The following is a 12,237-nucleotide window of genomic DNA, read 5'->3' as shown; positions in this document are numbered from 1 at the left end:
ATCTATCTATCTATCTATCTAAATAAGACATAACTTTACCTTGATACAGTAACAAGAACTGATTCTAAGTTAGTTAAGCTTTAACGGCAATGATTTAAATTAGCTCTGAAATGTAAAGACGTAGTGTAGATAACAAAAAGCACAATGATAAATTATTAGTTCTTGTTTAGGCTAACATGTGCTCATATGTCCTGTCATAATTAGTGTTGTTTCATTTTAATACACAATCTGCTACGCTGTCATTCTCAGTTTAAAAGACGTAACAGAAAATAAATGAATGCAGAACCTTAGTCATAAGAAAACCATTGACAGGATTCAGAAAGCTAACAATTATTGTCTAAGAACTCTTCAAAGGTTTAGAAGAAAGTGTGCTTACTAAAAAGTTAGATATGAAGAGATGGGTTTGAAACTTTTGCCTAATGCCATATATATCAGTTAAAAGGTTTTAAGTTCATCACATTTTTCAACACATTTATACCCATTACAACATAGATTATGAGCCGATTATCTTAATTATACTGTGATTAGTCTAATATAAGAAATAAAAATACCTAAACACAAAACTTCAAAATAATCCATTTAATAAGCAACATGAACGTTTTTTTTTAGTTTCTGTATATAAAAAACATATAGTTGCCATGGGAGGATTGGGAAATCAATGGAAAACCACAAATTCATCATTTTGGTGAGAATACAGCTGGAGGAATATAATAGGTGTTGGTCACTAAAGCACAAAGAAAACATGCAGATAACTAATGTTAGCGATTCTGTGGTGCAATAAAAATATCTTCAATCTCTTCCATATCCCATTTCCAAATAAGATTTCCAAATAGAAATTAAGATTCCAATGTTACTCAATTATATATTTTAGGATTATTGATGCTTTGAAATTAAAAAAGAGAAGCGGAAAACAAAATAGTGAGAACAATGCTGTTGGCCGCTAAAAGATGGTAAAGTGAGCTGGTACCTAAAGTGGAAGGATGGATTGATGTCTTGTTAAGTATGTACAATATGGACAAGGTAACTATATCACTAGGATTGGAGACTGATAAATTTAGTAACATCTGGAATGCATGGTTATGATAAATATGACAACACAGACCTAACTTGGTTCAAAGTGCAAACTGTTCAGCAGATTATGGCTATTTTGAGAAAGATTAGAGATGCAAGAAAACTACATAGAATAATTACACAGCACCCTGGTTCAGTGTTTAATGTTGTTAGTTATTTCGTTATGGTTAAGGATTGATATTTTTTTAATTCTACATATATGTATGGTATATATATATCTATATATATATGCATGGGTGCGTATACTTATATACTGTATATCCAGTGTTGTTCCTTGGGCCAGACCATTAAGGCTATCCGCCTACCTCACAGTATGAGTGGGAATTAACATAGAACCATATTGGCTCTACGTCAAGGACTATCGATTAATAATCGGATATCCAAATGCTCCATAAACAAGGCTTTTTACGCAATCAAATCGGGTGAAACTAAAACTTTTCCACTTAGGGAGGCTGGATAGAGCATATTGACAAATGAAAAATATTCTTCATACTTTAACTGCAAAATGCTTGTATATTTTTTTCACAATTTTGGTATAATTGCTGGTCTAAGTGAGTCGCTCTGTCAGTTAAAGACATATTTTTTAAGCTCTATACTCCAGTTAATGATTAATCCATTACTAAATTAGTTGACGATTATTTCAATAATCGATTAATCCAATTCATCCAGCCCTAAATATAATAAAGCACTGTTAAAATGTAACTACTAGAGTAACCCTAACCAGCGGGATAGTATGAAAAAACTTTGGGCACTACGGATACTCTGACACCCAAAGTCTGAACTAACAGCTAAACACAAAGAATCTCAATTTTACAACATCCACAAACAGCAGCTCGTTTCACAATTAGATTGTCAGAAGATCCAACATATATCAATGGAGAACCACACAGTCACAGGGGGAAACCAACATCACCTTTCAAGCCATCTTTGCCAATGGTGTTATAGGCCAGCGCTCCAATCTGTATTTGGATAGCTGATGTTTTAATGCTGCATGAAGGTCCAACCTGATAAGAACATTCCAAGTCAGATGCATATCAAATACCCACCCATCATGTTGTTGGAGTCTGTTATGTACGGGCTATTTGTTAAGTCATTTCAATCATGATGAGTTTGTTCATGTAATATTTTGAAATCAGTTTCATGACCTGAACTGTAGATGCTTGGAAGCTGAAACACAATCCACCCCCTCTTTTCAAGGGGGGCATTTTCCTTTTTAACATGGATGACTTCTTCCACTCCTTTCTCTAATCCTCTTTCCTCTCTGTCTAAAATAATTTCCAATGTCAAAGCTGTGTTCTTTGTTCCTGATGTAAAGGTGTACAGCAGAATCTTGCCGAAAGGTGCCGTGCGTTTGTGTAGTTGTTGTTTAGTTACTTGTTGTTTAGTCCGATGTATTATGGAGATTGTCATCATGGCCTAGTATTGTTATTTCTTGTGAGCTAGGTTGCATGACCTCTAAAGTTTAAATCTTTATTTAAGCGAATCTGTTTGTTCTGAGATGTTCACCAGGACTCTTTAGGATTCCCGCCTCTTTTTTAAATCTAGGATCAAACAGTTTCAATGCTATAAAAACCTCTTTTGGAATTATATTAGCTATTCATTCTTTTGCCAACCATAACAATTATATACACAGAACAACATAGCGTAAATGTAACATTCCAGTATAAGTCTGTCATTAGAAAATTATTAACTGCAAAACCTAATTTCTAATCTATTGTCCTGCTGTAATCCATAGCCTAGAATTACTGATGCTGCTGATAACAAAGGCATCCAACTAAAAGATGGTGTAAGCAGACAGAAACAGGACAGTAGGACCAAACAGTCCACAGCTACTAAAGGCTCAACTGTCTGATCAGATGGTCAATAGCACCAAAGGGGATGGTCTCTTATCTTTCCTTTTTACTACGTATACCTTCATATTCCAGGCAGAGTCCTGTCATCCGCAAACTTACTCAGATGACTCTGCAGTCATTGGGTGCATTAAAGATGGACAAGAAGCTGAGTACAGAGAGCTGGTGAACTGATTTGCGGCATGATGTGGAAACAGCCATCTAAAGTTGTCACAAATGTCACAAAACAAGGGATGTAACTATATAGATTTTATTGCTATAACCAACATGGGAGGTGAACTAGAAGTGGTGAGGAGTATAGTATATACTTCTTTGCTCACCTGACCAACAGGTTTGACTGGAGACACCACTGTTAGCTGTCACACAGCAGACTGTACCTTTTGAGGAAGCTTATGTTCTTCATTCTTTGCAGCAATGGGGTGGAAATCTTCTATAAATCGAGCTTGCAGAGTATGATCTTATCTGTCATCATCTGTTGTGGTAGGAGCATCAACAAAAATAACTTCAATAAGCTTTAGAGGTTATCAGACGGGTTTGGTCTGATCTGTAAACTCCCCTGGAACCTCTGGAGATGATTTTACTAAGAAGAATTCTTCATAAATAACATTATTTAAAAGACCATTATGGAAGACCTTGAGCACCTTCAGAAGATTGGAGAACTATAACAGAGTGTTTTCAGTCACAGTTAACCCCAGAACCGCAGCCAAGCAGACTGTTGCAGAGGTTCCTTTCTGCATGCAGTTGTTAAAAAAAAAAATAATCCAAAACTTGTATAAAAAATAAAAAGAAACCTAGAGTTACTATAGCATTTAATTTCCCTTCAGGATCATTAAACTAACAAAAAAAAAAAAAAAAAAGATAAATGTAAAAATACCTTGAGATTGAGTGGATCATCACACATGTACTCTAAACTATATAGTTTAATCATTCTATATTATGTAGATTCATAGTAAATGATGAAATGATGATGAAACACACTTTTGTCTATTTATGTCTGTCACTCATCATATATCATTGGAATACACACAAGGTTACATCAGGCAGTTCTTTTATATAGCATTTTGGTTTGTAAATTTTTATAGAATTTTTGAAAGAGCATGGGCCACATAACATAAAACAAATAGAAATCTAAGGTAATATCTATCAATTACAGCATATTTATAAGCAAAAACATCGCTTAGAAAGAAACTGAGTGATATTCCCCTTTTTTTCTCATTTATAAATAATTTTGATAAATAATACCCTTTCATAATATAAGTTTATGCTTCATCACAAATGTATAATTTGACGGTACCAAACATAAATGTTTATTTTTAATACTGAAAGAAAGAAAGAAAGAAAGAAAGAAAGAAAGAAAGAAAGAAAGAAAGAAAGAAAGAAAGAAAGAAAGAAAGAAAGAAAGAAAGAAACTTTTTTTTACCACGATCTGAGACTGAAATTTGGATTATGTTGCAAATACCGCCACCTGTCGTCTGCCAGCAGTTACTGCAGGTGTACTGTAACTGTGACCCTAAAGTACTTCCGGTTGACCGGCGATCACTTCCGTTGGATCGAATCGTTCCACAGTTTGGAAGAAATGGCGGATCGGGGTGAATTATTCGGCAGTGATGGAGACAGCGACAATGATCAGAGAGGTAATTAAACCCTTTAGCTGCTTAATGTTGGTTTGCTGAAGCAGCTTTCTCTTTAGAAAATCATCAAGTTTTCCTCAATATGGCTTTGAGAGTGATGATTAAACGGTAAATGTAAAAAAGTTGACCGCTACTCTCTTTACACTGGATTTAAATAAAAGTAATTTATTGTCTTTCAGAGCTCTGTTTTTCATAAAACACCTGAACTCGAAATATTTTAAACGCACACGTGTTTTTTTACTGGCAGATAAATAAACCTTAAGCTGGTGACAACAACGAAATATTCACATTGGTTAATATGAGAAGCTAAAGTGATTGATTCTTTTCTTTATACTGCATTAATTTATCCGAGAGGACTTTATAAAGTTAGTCAGCTCAGTGAGAAAATGATTAATTAGTTCAATCTGAATGTCTTTAATACCTTTGTGATCTAAGAAAGCTTTATATATGTAGGTGCAGAGATAATAAAGGTCTGATTAGTGATCAGAAGCTGAACTTAAAAGTATTCAGGCTTCAATCAGGGATAGACTGATGCATTGCCTGAACCTGCAGATATTTTGGCCAATTTATTTTTTATTTTTTGTGCATTTCCTCTTTTTTTCACTTCAGATGCATTTAAGTAGTCATAAGTGCAATCAGCTCTCAATGTTTTGTAAGTAATCTTTGTGTTTAAATTGAAACTTGTGCAACATTTTTTATCATTGTATCATTTTTATCATGTAAATTGAAAAATAAACATTGGCTTAAAAAATGAGCTGCCCATATTGGAAATCTGGTTAGACTGATGTTTAAAAAATCAGTGTTGTCACTGGCCTTCATTTATCTATAATGGTTGCTCTCTACTTCAAATACATCAGCAAATAACGCATACTTTGATATGCTTTTTGTTTTCAGCTTAATATAAGTCCAAAAGGAGTTCAGGATTTATTTCTTTATATGTTTGATTCAAAGTTACGGCCTCTTAAAAGAGAAACTGCAGCACATTTTTAAAGAAAGTTATCATTTCAAATCAGCAGGTCAGAAACTTCAAAGACCTGTGCGAGGAAAAACCTGACTGGTGCCTCTTTTGTGTCATGTGGAAATATTAAAACTGGTTGTCTTTACTGCCAACAGAATCAGGCTCTGGATCTGGATCCGATTCGGAGCAGGAGAGACCTAGATCCGTCAGCAACGCCTCAGGCAGCGACAGTGAGAGGGAGCGGGATGATGACGATGATGATGAAGGTCAGGAAACGGGGAAGCCCAGCATGAACAAGGTTGGTACCCAGATGCAGCCATATTTAAAAAAATGTTTTATAGTTGTTAAGACTGATAAGTTATATCAGTGAACTTTCTGAGGAGGGCTTTATTGGATAGAAGGAAAACCATAGCGGCAGCACTTATAGGCTTCAAAATGACCTGAGTTAAGAACACGAGTGGAACCTTTAAAAATCACCTAACTGGTCAAAAGGGCAAAAAAGTGCTTGCACTTCTTGTGGAGGATGAGGAGAGCCCACCTGCCCCCACCAAACCCTCTACAGAAGCCCTACAAAGAGAGTTCTGACCAGCTGTCCCAGAATAGAAGAAGGTAAGATGAGTGGTGAGAACAGCAGATAGGATCATCTGGGCTCCTCTTCCCTCCATAAAACACATTTCATCCCAGCGTTGCATGTCCCGAGCCCATGACATCATCAGTGACCTCTCACACCCCCACCATGGACTGTCCTCCCTGCTGCCCTCTGGGAAGGGGCTTTGCAGCAGTCGTTGCCGGTCAAGCAGATTCCGAAAAAGCTTCTTCCCCACCGCTATCAGATAGGTGAAGATTTATTCAAAATTGAAGGAATACTGAACCAGCATGGCTACCACAGCAGCATGCTATTCCACCCGGTTTGCGTTTAGTTGGACCATCAATTAATTTGACCCCCAAACGCACCTCCAGCCTGTGTAAGGGCTATTTGACCAAGAAGGAGAGTGATAGGGTGCTGCACCAGATGACCTGGCCTCCACTATCACCGGACCTGAACCCAACCAAGATGGTTTGGGTTGAGCTGGACTGCAGAGTGAAGGCAGAAAGGCCAACAAGGGTTAAGCATCTCTGAGAACTCTTTAAAGACTGTTGGAAGTCTATATCTGGTGACTACCTCTGGAAGCTCATCAAGAGAATGCCAAGAGTGTGAGAAGCAGTAATCAAAGCAAAAGGCGACTACTTTGAAGAACCTAAAATATAAGACTTATTTTCAGTTGTTTCACTATTTTTTTTAAGTATATAATTCCACGTGTTTATTTATAGTTTTGATGCCTTCAGTGTTAATCTTCAATATTCATAGACATGAACATAAAGAAAACTCTTTGAATGAGAAGGTGTGTCCAAACTTTTGGTCTGAACTGTGTTTTAATGCACTGAACTTCCATATCAATGTGTTTGTTTGCACTATTTTTTTTCTCCCACATTGTTTACATTTGACCACTGCTGCTCTTTATGGAATGGAAATGTTCATTTACTGTCTGAAAAGCTGTACTAAACAAAATTGCATTTGTATATACACTCTGTGTATACAAAATGACAGTAAAAGTTGTCTAAGAAACTGCTAACAAGAATATTCCTCTTGAATTTACACATTTTCATGTACCGGTAATCAAAGTCTTCTAAATTAAAGGCTCAGTGTGAGTTAAAGGTTAGTCCTAGCCATGAGTGTCCTGCCAGCTCTAGGATTTCATCTTAAATGGTGTAGCCACCAGTGAAGAGCTTGCTCAGCCTCTTAACAGCAGTTGGGCTTGAGAAGCCTTGTGAGCTGATGAATGTTTTAGAAAAGAACCTGAGCGCATCAGGATCCAATCCTAGGGAGAAGTTTCTTCTCAGCGAGGGAACCTTCTTGCACTCTGCCGAAGAACGGAGTCGGATCTATTTGTCCTGGTAGAGGAAATCCTGATTTGGTAATCTCACATTAAACAGGATGGAGCAGCATATTACCAGGCAAGAATGACAAATATGTAAAATGCTAAGTGTTCTTAGCATGCCAGAGGGAACTGGTGGAGCTAAGAAGAAGGTTCAATGTTGTAATTCTTAACTTTTGGCTTTATTTTTTTACATTTACTTTATAAAATGCTTGTATTTCTTCTTCGGTAACCTATAGAGTTACAAAATAAAATCCAAAAATGCTGAAAAACATAGGACATGTTGTATGCTATTGAAGATTCCCAGTCATTCAGGTCATAGTCATTCCAAAAAAAGTAAAAAACAAAAAACAATCGGACGTTTTGCTTCCCATCCAGGAAACTTTTTCAATTCAAAATGTTCTAAGCTTTATAGAGTATGATAATAGGACATATCCTACCTATCAGGGTGGCCGTCACAGACTCCTTCAATCGGTTTGGTTTTGATTTGGTGTTCATAGTGGAACCTTCCCTCCTGCCTTATAGGAACTGTTCGGTGACGACAGTGAGGATGAGCAGCACAGTGGCAGCGATAACCAGTCCGAACAGTCGGGAAACCAGTCGGAGGCCAGCATGCACTCTGACCAGGGGGAGAACGACCACTCTGACGCGGAGCAGCACAGTGGGTCGGAGCACGACCAGAGAGAGGAGGATGAGGAGGACGAAGACGCGGGCAACCGGTCGGATGGTGGGAGCCCGGCAAGCAGCGGGATGTCTCCGGGTGGAAGCCCCCATTCTGAGAGGGGCAGTGTTCGTTCAGACAGAAGGTAGGACCACTTAATGTGGGTTTAATGGTGTTCTACACCGATTCTGGCCCAGTTCTGGACTGATGCATGCTCTACCTTAAAGACCCTCCAGTTAAACAGCAGGACATTTAAAATCATCCAGTTTCCGCTGACTGGGAGGTTGAGATTTGAATCTCTCAACATCTTAACCAACCATGTATGTAGAAGTGCTGTAATAATTTTTTTTGATTCAGAACTTGCTGCAATTTTTATTTTCCATTAGAGAATGGGGGGAATAAAACGTCAGAATTGACCTCAAAAACGTGTTTGATTATGTCCTTAAAAAAAACCCACCAGATTGCTGTATTGTGAGACAACCGTGCATTCTAATGCGTTTTCTAATCCGACACAAGTCGCCTGAAAAGAAAACACAGGACATCCTAAAAAATGCATCGTTTTCCTAACATATTTGGAAATTTAGCACAGATAATATCCAGTTTTATAAAAAAAAAAAAGATAGAAATGTGTATTTTTTTGTAAATTGTATCTAAAAATGCTATTTGTGCTTCGGATTAATTAAGGATTCCTCCCACATATATTTTCGTGGAATATGGCTGAAATCATACACGCGATTATCAAATTAGAGGCTTATGATCATTGCTGCATACCTTGTCTAAACATCAGAACAGGTTTGGTCGCTCTAGACTGTTGAAGTGACAGTGAAAACCAAATCCAAAGAGCAGTTTGTGGACTTCAGGATCAGTTTTAGTTTACAACAAGAAGCTCAAAATAATCTCTAAAATGTATTTGCAGGAGCTACATTATTATTATTGTTATAATTTTTCAATATACCTCACTCACTCTTTACTTTAGCGTGTTTCTTAGTGGAATCTGTCAAGCTGTCCGTCTTCAATTCATTTCACTTTGTGCACGTTTTGTTTTGGACCAGCATGCACAGCGATCCAAGGACGCCACAGTCAGGACCAGGCACCCCTCATTCCGACGGGGAAGCTTCTGGCAGAGAGAACCAGTCCGACGATGAGAAGTGGGGAGGGGAAGCTAAGAGCGACCAGTCTGAGGACGAGGAGGAGAAGCGTCACTATTCAGACGAGGACCGGGAGAACTCGGACGACGAAGCGCCCAGGAACAGACCAGGTACCGCCCCAAGCTTCTTCTGATTTCTGCTCCATGTGATCGATTTATATTAATATGAATAAGACAAAGCTTTCATCTTTAGGTTTCGTGCTTAATCTCAATTCTTCATATTTGCGTGCTTATGATTTCCTTTATTTCAGAGTCTGCAAAGGGCAGTGACAGCGAAGATGATTTCCTTAGACAAAAAAGCAAACCAAAAGCCGCATCGGATTCCGATTCAGACAGTGACGGAGGATCGCAAAAACGTACGAAATGTTTCTCCCCCATTAGAAGTGACATTTTGTTGCTTCTTTTTATGTCAAAGTGGATTTTTTCCCCCCCTGTTTACGTAGCAATGAAAGCAGCTGCAGATGATCTGTTTGGAGAAGCTGACGACATCTCTTCAGACAGCGACGCAGAGAAACCTCCCACCCCAGGACAGCCTCTGGTATCCATCAGCGCTCTGGATTGTAAAACCTTCCTTTTCAGTGAATTAGATTCCTACCGCTTATTTTATGCCTGGTATCTTTGTGAAGGACGGAGAGGACGGGATGGAGGGAGAGCAAGCAGAGGAGGAACCTGTCCCTGAGACTCGGATTGAGGTGGAGATCCCCAAAGTGAGCACAGACCTGGGATCAGACCTTTATTTTGTCAAGTTGCCCAACTTCTTATCTGTGGAGCCCAGGTCAGAACCACAGACAGTAAAAAATGAACCCTAATGACTGTTAAACATAAAATAAAAGCTTTGATTTTCTTTTATTAGACCCTTTGATCCCCAATACTATGAGGATGAGTTTGAGGATGAAGAAATGCTGGATGAGGAAGGAAGAACCAGACTCAAGCTCAAGGCACGTCTCTGCTGAATCAAAATGAAGCAATTTTTACGTCATAGTTGCTGAATGTTTTTTTCTCTTGTCCTAATGTCCAGGTGGAGAACACGATCAGGTGGAGAGTCAAACGAGACGAGGAGGGAAATGAAACACGAGAGAGCAACGCACGTATCGTCAAGTGGTCCGATGGCAGGTGTGTGTGTTACAAGCAGCGTAATGGTGCCGCCGTTTGAGTTTTAATATGTTTCTAAGTGTTCCGTTCTCCCCGCAGCATGTCCCTCCACCTGGGAAATGAAGTATTTGATGTTTACAAAGCTCCTCTCCAGGGAGACCACAACCATCTGTTTATCCGACAGGGCACAGGACTGCAGGGACAGGCTGTGTTCAAAACCAAACTCACATTCAGGTAACGTTGGGTCGACTGCTTAGGAAAGTTAGGAATGCAGCCTTAAAGCCAGCAGTTGAAGATAACCTTCATCTGTCTGGCTATCTGTCAGCAGAACAAGCAGCTAACATGCCTCAGTTTACCTTTCTTATGAGAACAATAAGGGTTCATTCTGAAATGTACTTTATTCTCTAAGTCTCTGGATCACCTTGTACTAGCTGGTCAGGTCTCTCTCTGTAAGAGCCGTCTAAGCCTCTTACTGCCTTAAAGTCCAGCTGCATGTTTTCAGAAAAACACGGGTCTGGTAAGACATTGGCGAGACCTGCCTTCATGTGCACCGGTCCAGCAGGCTCCCACATCGAGCACTACGGTTTGTTTTTGAGCTATAAGGAGATTAGAACCAAAGCTGTTCTTGGACTTTAAAGAGAGAGAGGTTCTTTTTCTTTTTTTTTTCTTTTTTCTTTTTTTTAAATAGTTTTGTCCTAAGAGGTTGTTAGTCTCTGGAGGGTGGGGAATACATTTATGTCATCTTAAATTGAATTTTCTCCAAATAAAGTAGACAAAATATAGAACTGAAACCTTTCTAGGAATAAGTCCAGGATGTGAACTTTCTAACTAAAATATCAATTTAACAGAAAGGTAGGCGGCTTTGGAGGAGAGATTGGATATCTTAAGAATGAAGTGAAGAAGTGAGCTTTTTCTTTCAGTGTTAACTTAAATGTAGAGGTGGGTAGAATACCCAAAAACGGTCAAGCAAAAGTAGCACCACATCATCTAATTTTAATTCATTAAAATAGCCATTCAAGTAATGACTCAAGAGTGAAGAACTGTTTGGTAAAAAAACAAACAAAAAAAACATGATTATAACATCTGCTTTAACACTTTAAAAGTGACATCACATTTAAAGTTTTGTTGTGTTTTTAAATAATGAAAAAAAAAAAAAAACATACAGTACTAATAAAATACAAATCCACGTGGAAGAAAGACCCTTCAAAATAAATTTAGAGTTTTTAAAACTTACAAATTCAACAGTTAAGGTATGTCAGAATGGGCCAAATGACAGTATAGTGTTTATTTCATTTACACTTGCCCTCCACATGATATGGGAGACTCAAACCAATAACAGGGTTTCTGCGGGTCATATTTTGACTGGGTCAAAATAATTAAAAGTCATTAAATTGTTATTTTTTCAATTAAGGTCTTAATTGGCATAAAAATTCACTAAATGTGTTTATTGTGGCATTTAAAATGCTTTCTTAAAAAAAACATTTTTATAAAAGCAATTTCGTCAGACATATTATAAGTCTGACGAAATACGCAAAGACGTATGTTCGGAAAAGAAGCTTGAGTCGGAGAAAAAGCTAGAGAATGGGGAAGAATGCCAATTTCATCAAAAGTGGTTGGAAAACGAGGAATCCGGGGCATGGCTGCAGCCTGTCGGCAGGTACCTGTTGGTGGCATTAAAATTTTTCTAAGAGCATTAAAAAGCATTAAATTAGAGTTATTCATTCCTGTATATACCCTGAATAAGCCTTGAGTACAAAAAAACAAAAACAAATTTTTGTCTCTGGTGCTTTTCTGCTTAAAACGTCATTAAACAAATCAAGACAGATTGGGCATTGAGAATCAATAATCGATTAGAACCGGCTCCAATCTTTCAATTCTCCTGGAATGGTTTTATATATATATATATATATA

The 12,237-nt window shown here is 38.0% G+C and overlaps 1 protein-coding gene across 1 annotated transcript in view; it reads left to right on the top strand.

The window, feature by feature from the left end:
- Positions 1-4,464: 4,464 nt before the first annotated feature.
- Positions 4,465-12,237, top strand: part of leo1 (LEO1 homolog, Paf1/RNA polymerase II complex component) — an 11,537-nt gene continuing 3,764 nt past the window's right edge. The window contains exons 1-10 of the mRNA XM_015375592.1: positions 4,465-4,555; positions 5,666-5,808; positions 7,952-8,232; positions 9,140-9,345; positions 9,486-9,590; positions 9,678-9,772; positions 9,861-10,009; positions 10,088-10,172; positions 10,253-10,347; positions 10,426-10,560. Coding sequence (XP_015231078.1) covers positions 4,498-4,555; positions 5,666-5,808; positions 7,952-8,232; positions 9,140-9,345; positions 9,486-9,590; positions 9,678-9,772; positions 9,861-10,009; positions 10,088-10,172; positions 10,253-10,347; positions 10,426-10,560 — 1,352 coding nt within the window. The 5' untranslated portion in view covers positions 4,465-4,497. The remainder of the gene's footprint in view (positions 4,556-5,665; positions 5,809-7,951; positions 8,233-9,139; positions 9,346-9,485; positions 9,591-9,677; positions 9,773-9,860; positions 10,010-10,087; positions 10,173-10,252; positions 10,348-10,425; positions 10,561-12,237) is intronic.

The sequence above is a fragment of the Cyprinodon variegatus genome, unplaced genomic scaffold (assembly GCF_000732505.1).
Source record: "Cyprinodon variegatus isolate N-32 unplaced genomic scaffold, C_variegatus-1.0 Scaffold122, whole genome shotgun sequence".
Lineage (NCBI taxonomy): Eukaryota > Metazoa > Chordata > Actinopteri > Cyprinodontiformes > Cyprinodontidae > Cyprinodon > Cyprinodon variegatus.
Note: the sequence above shows the minus strand (reverse complement) of the source record. Positions and strands in the feature narration are given on the sequence as shown.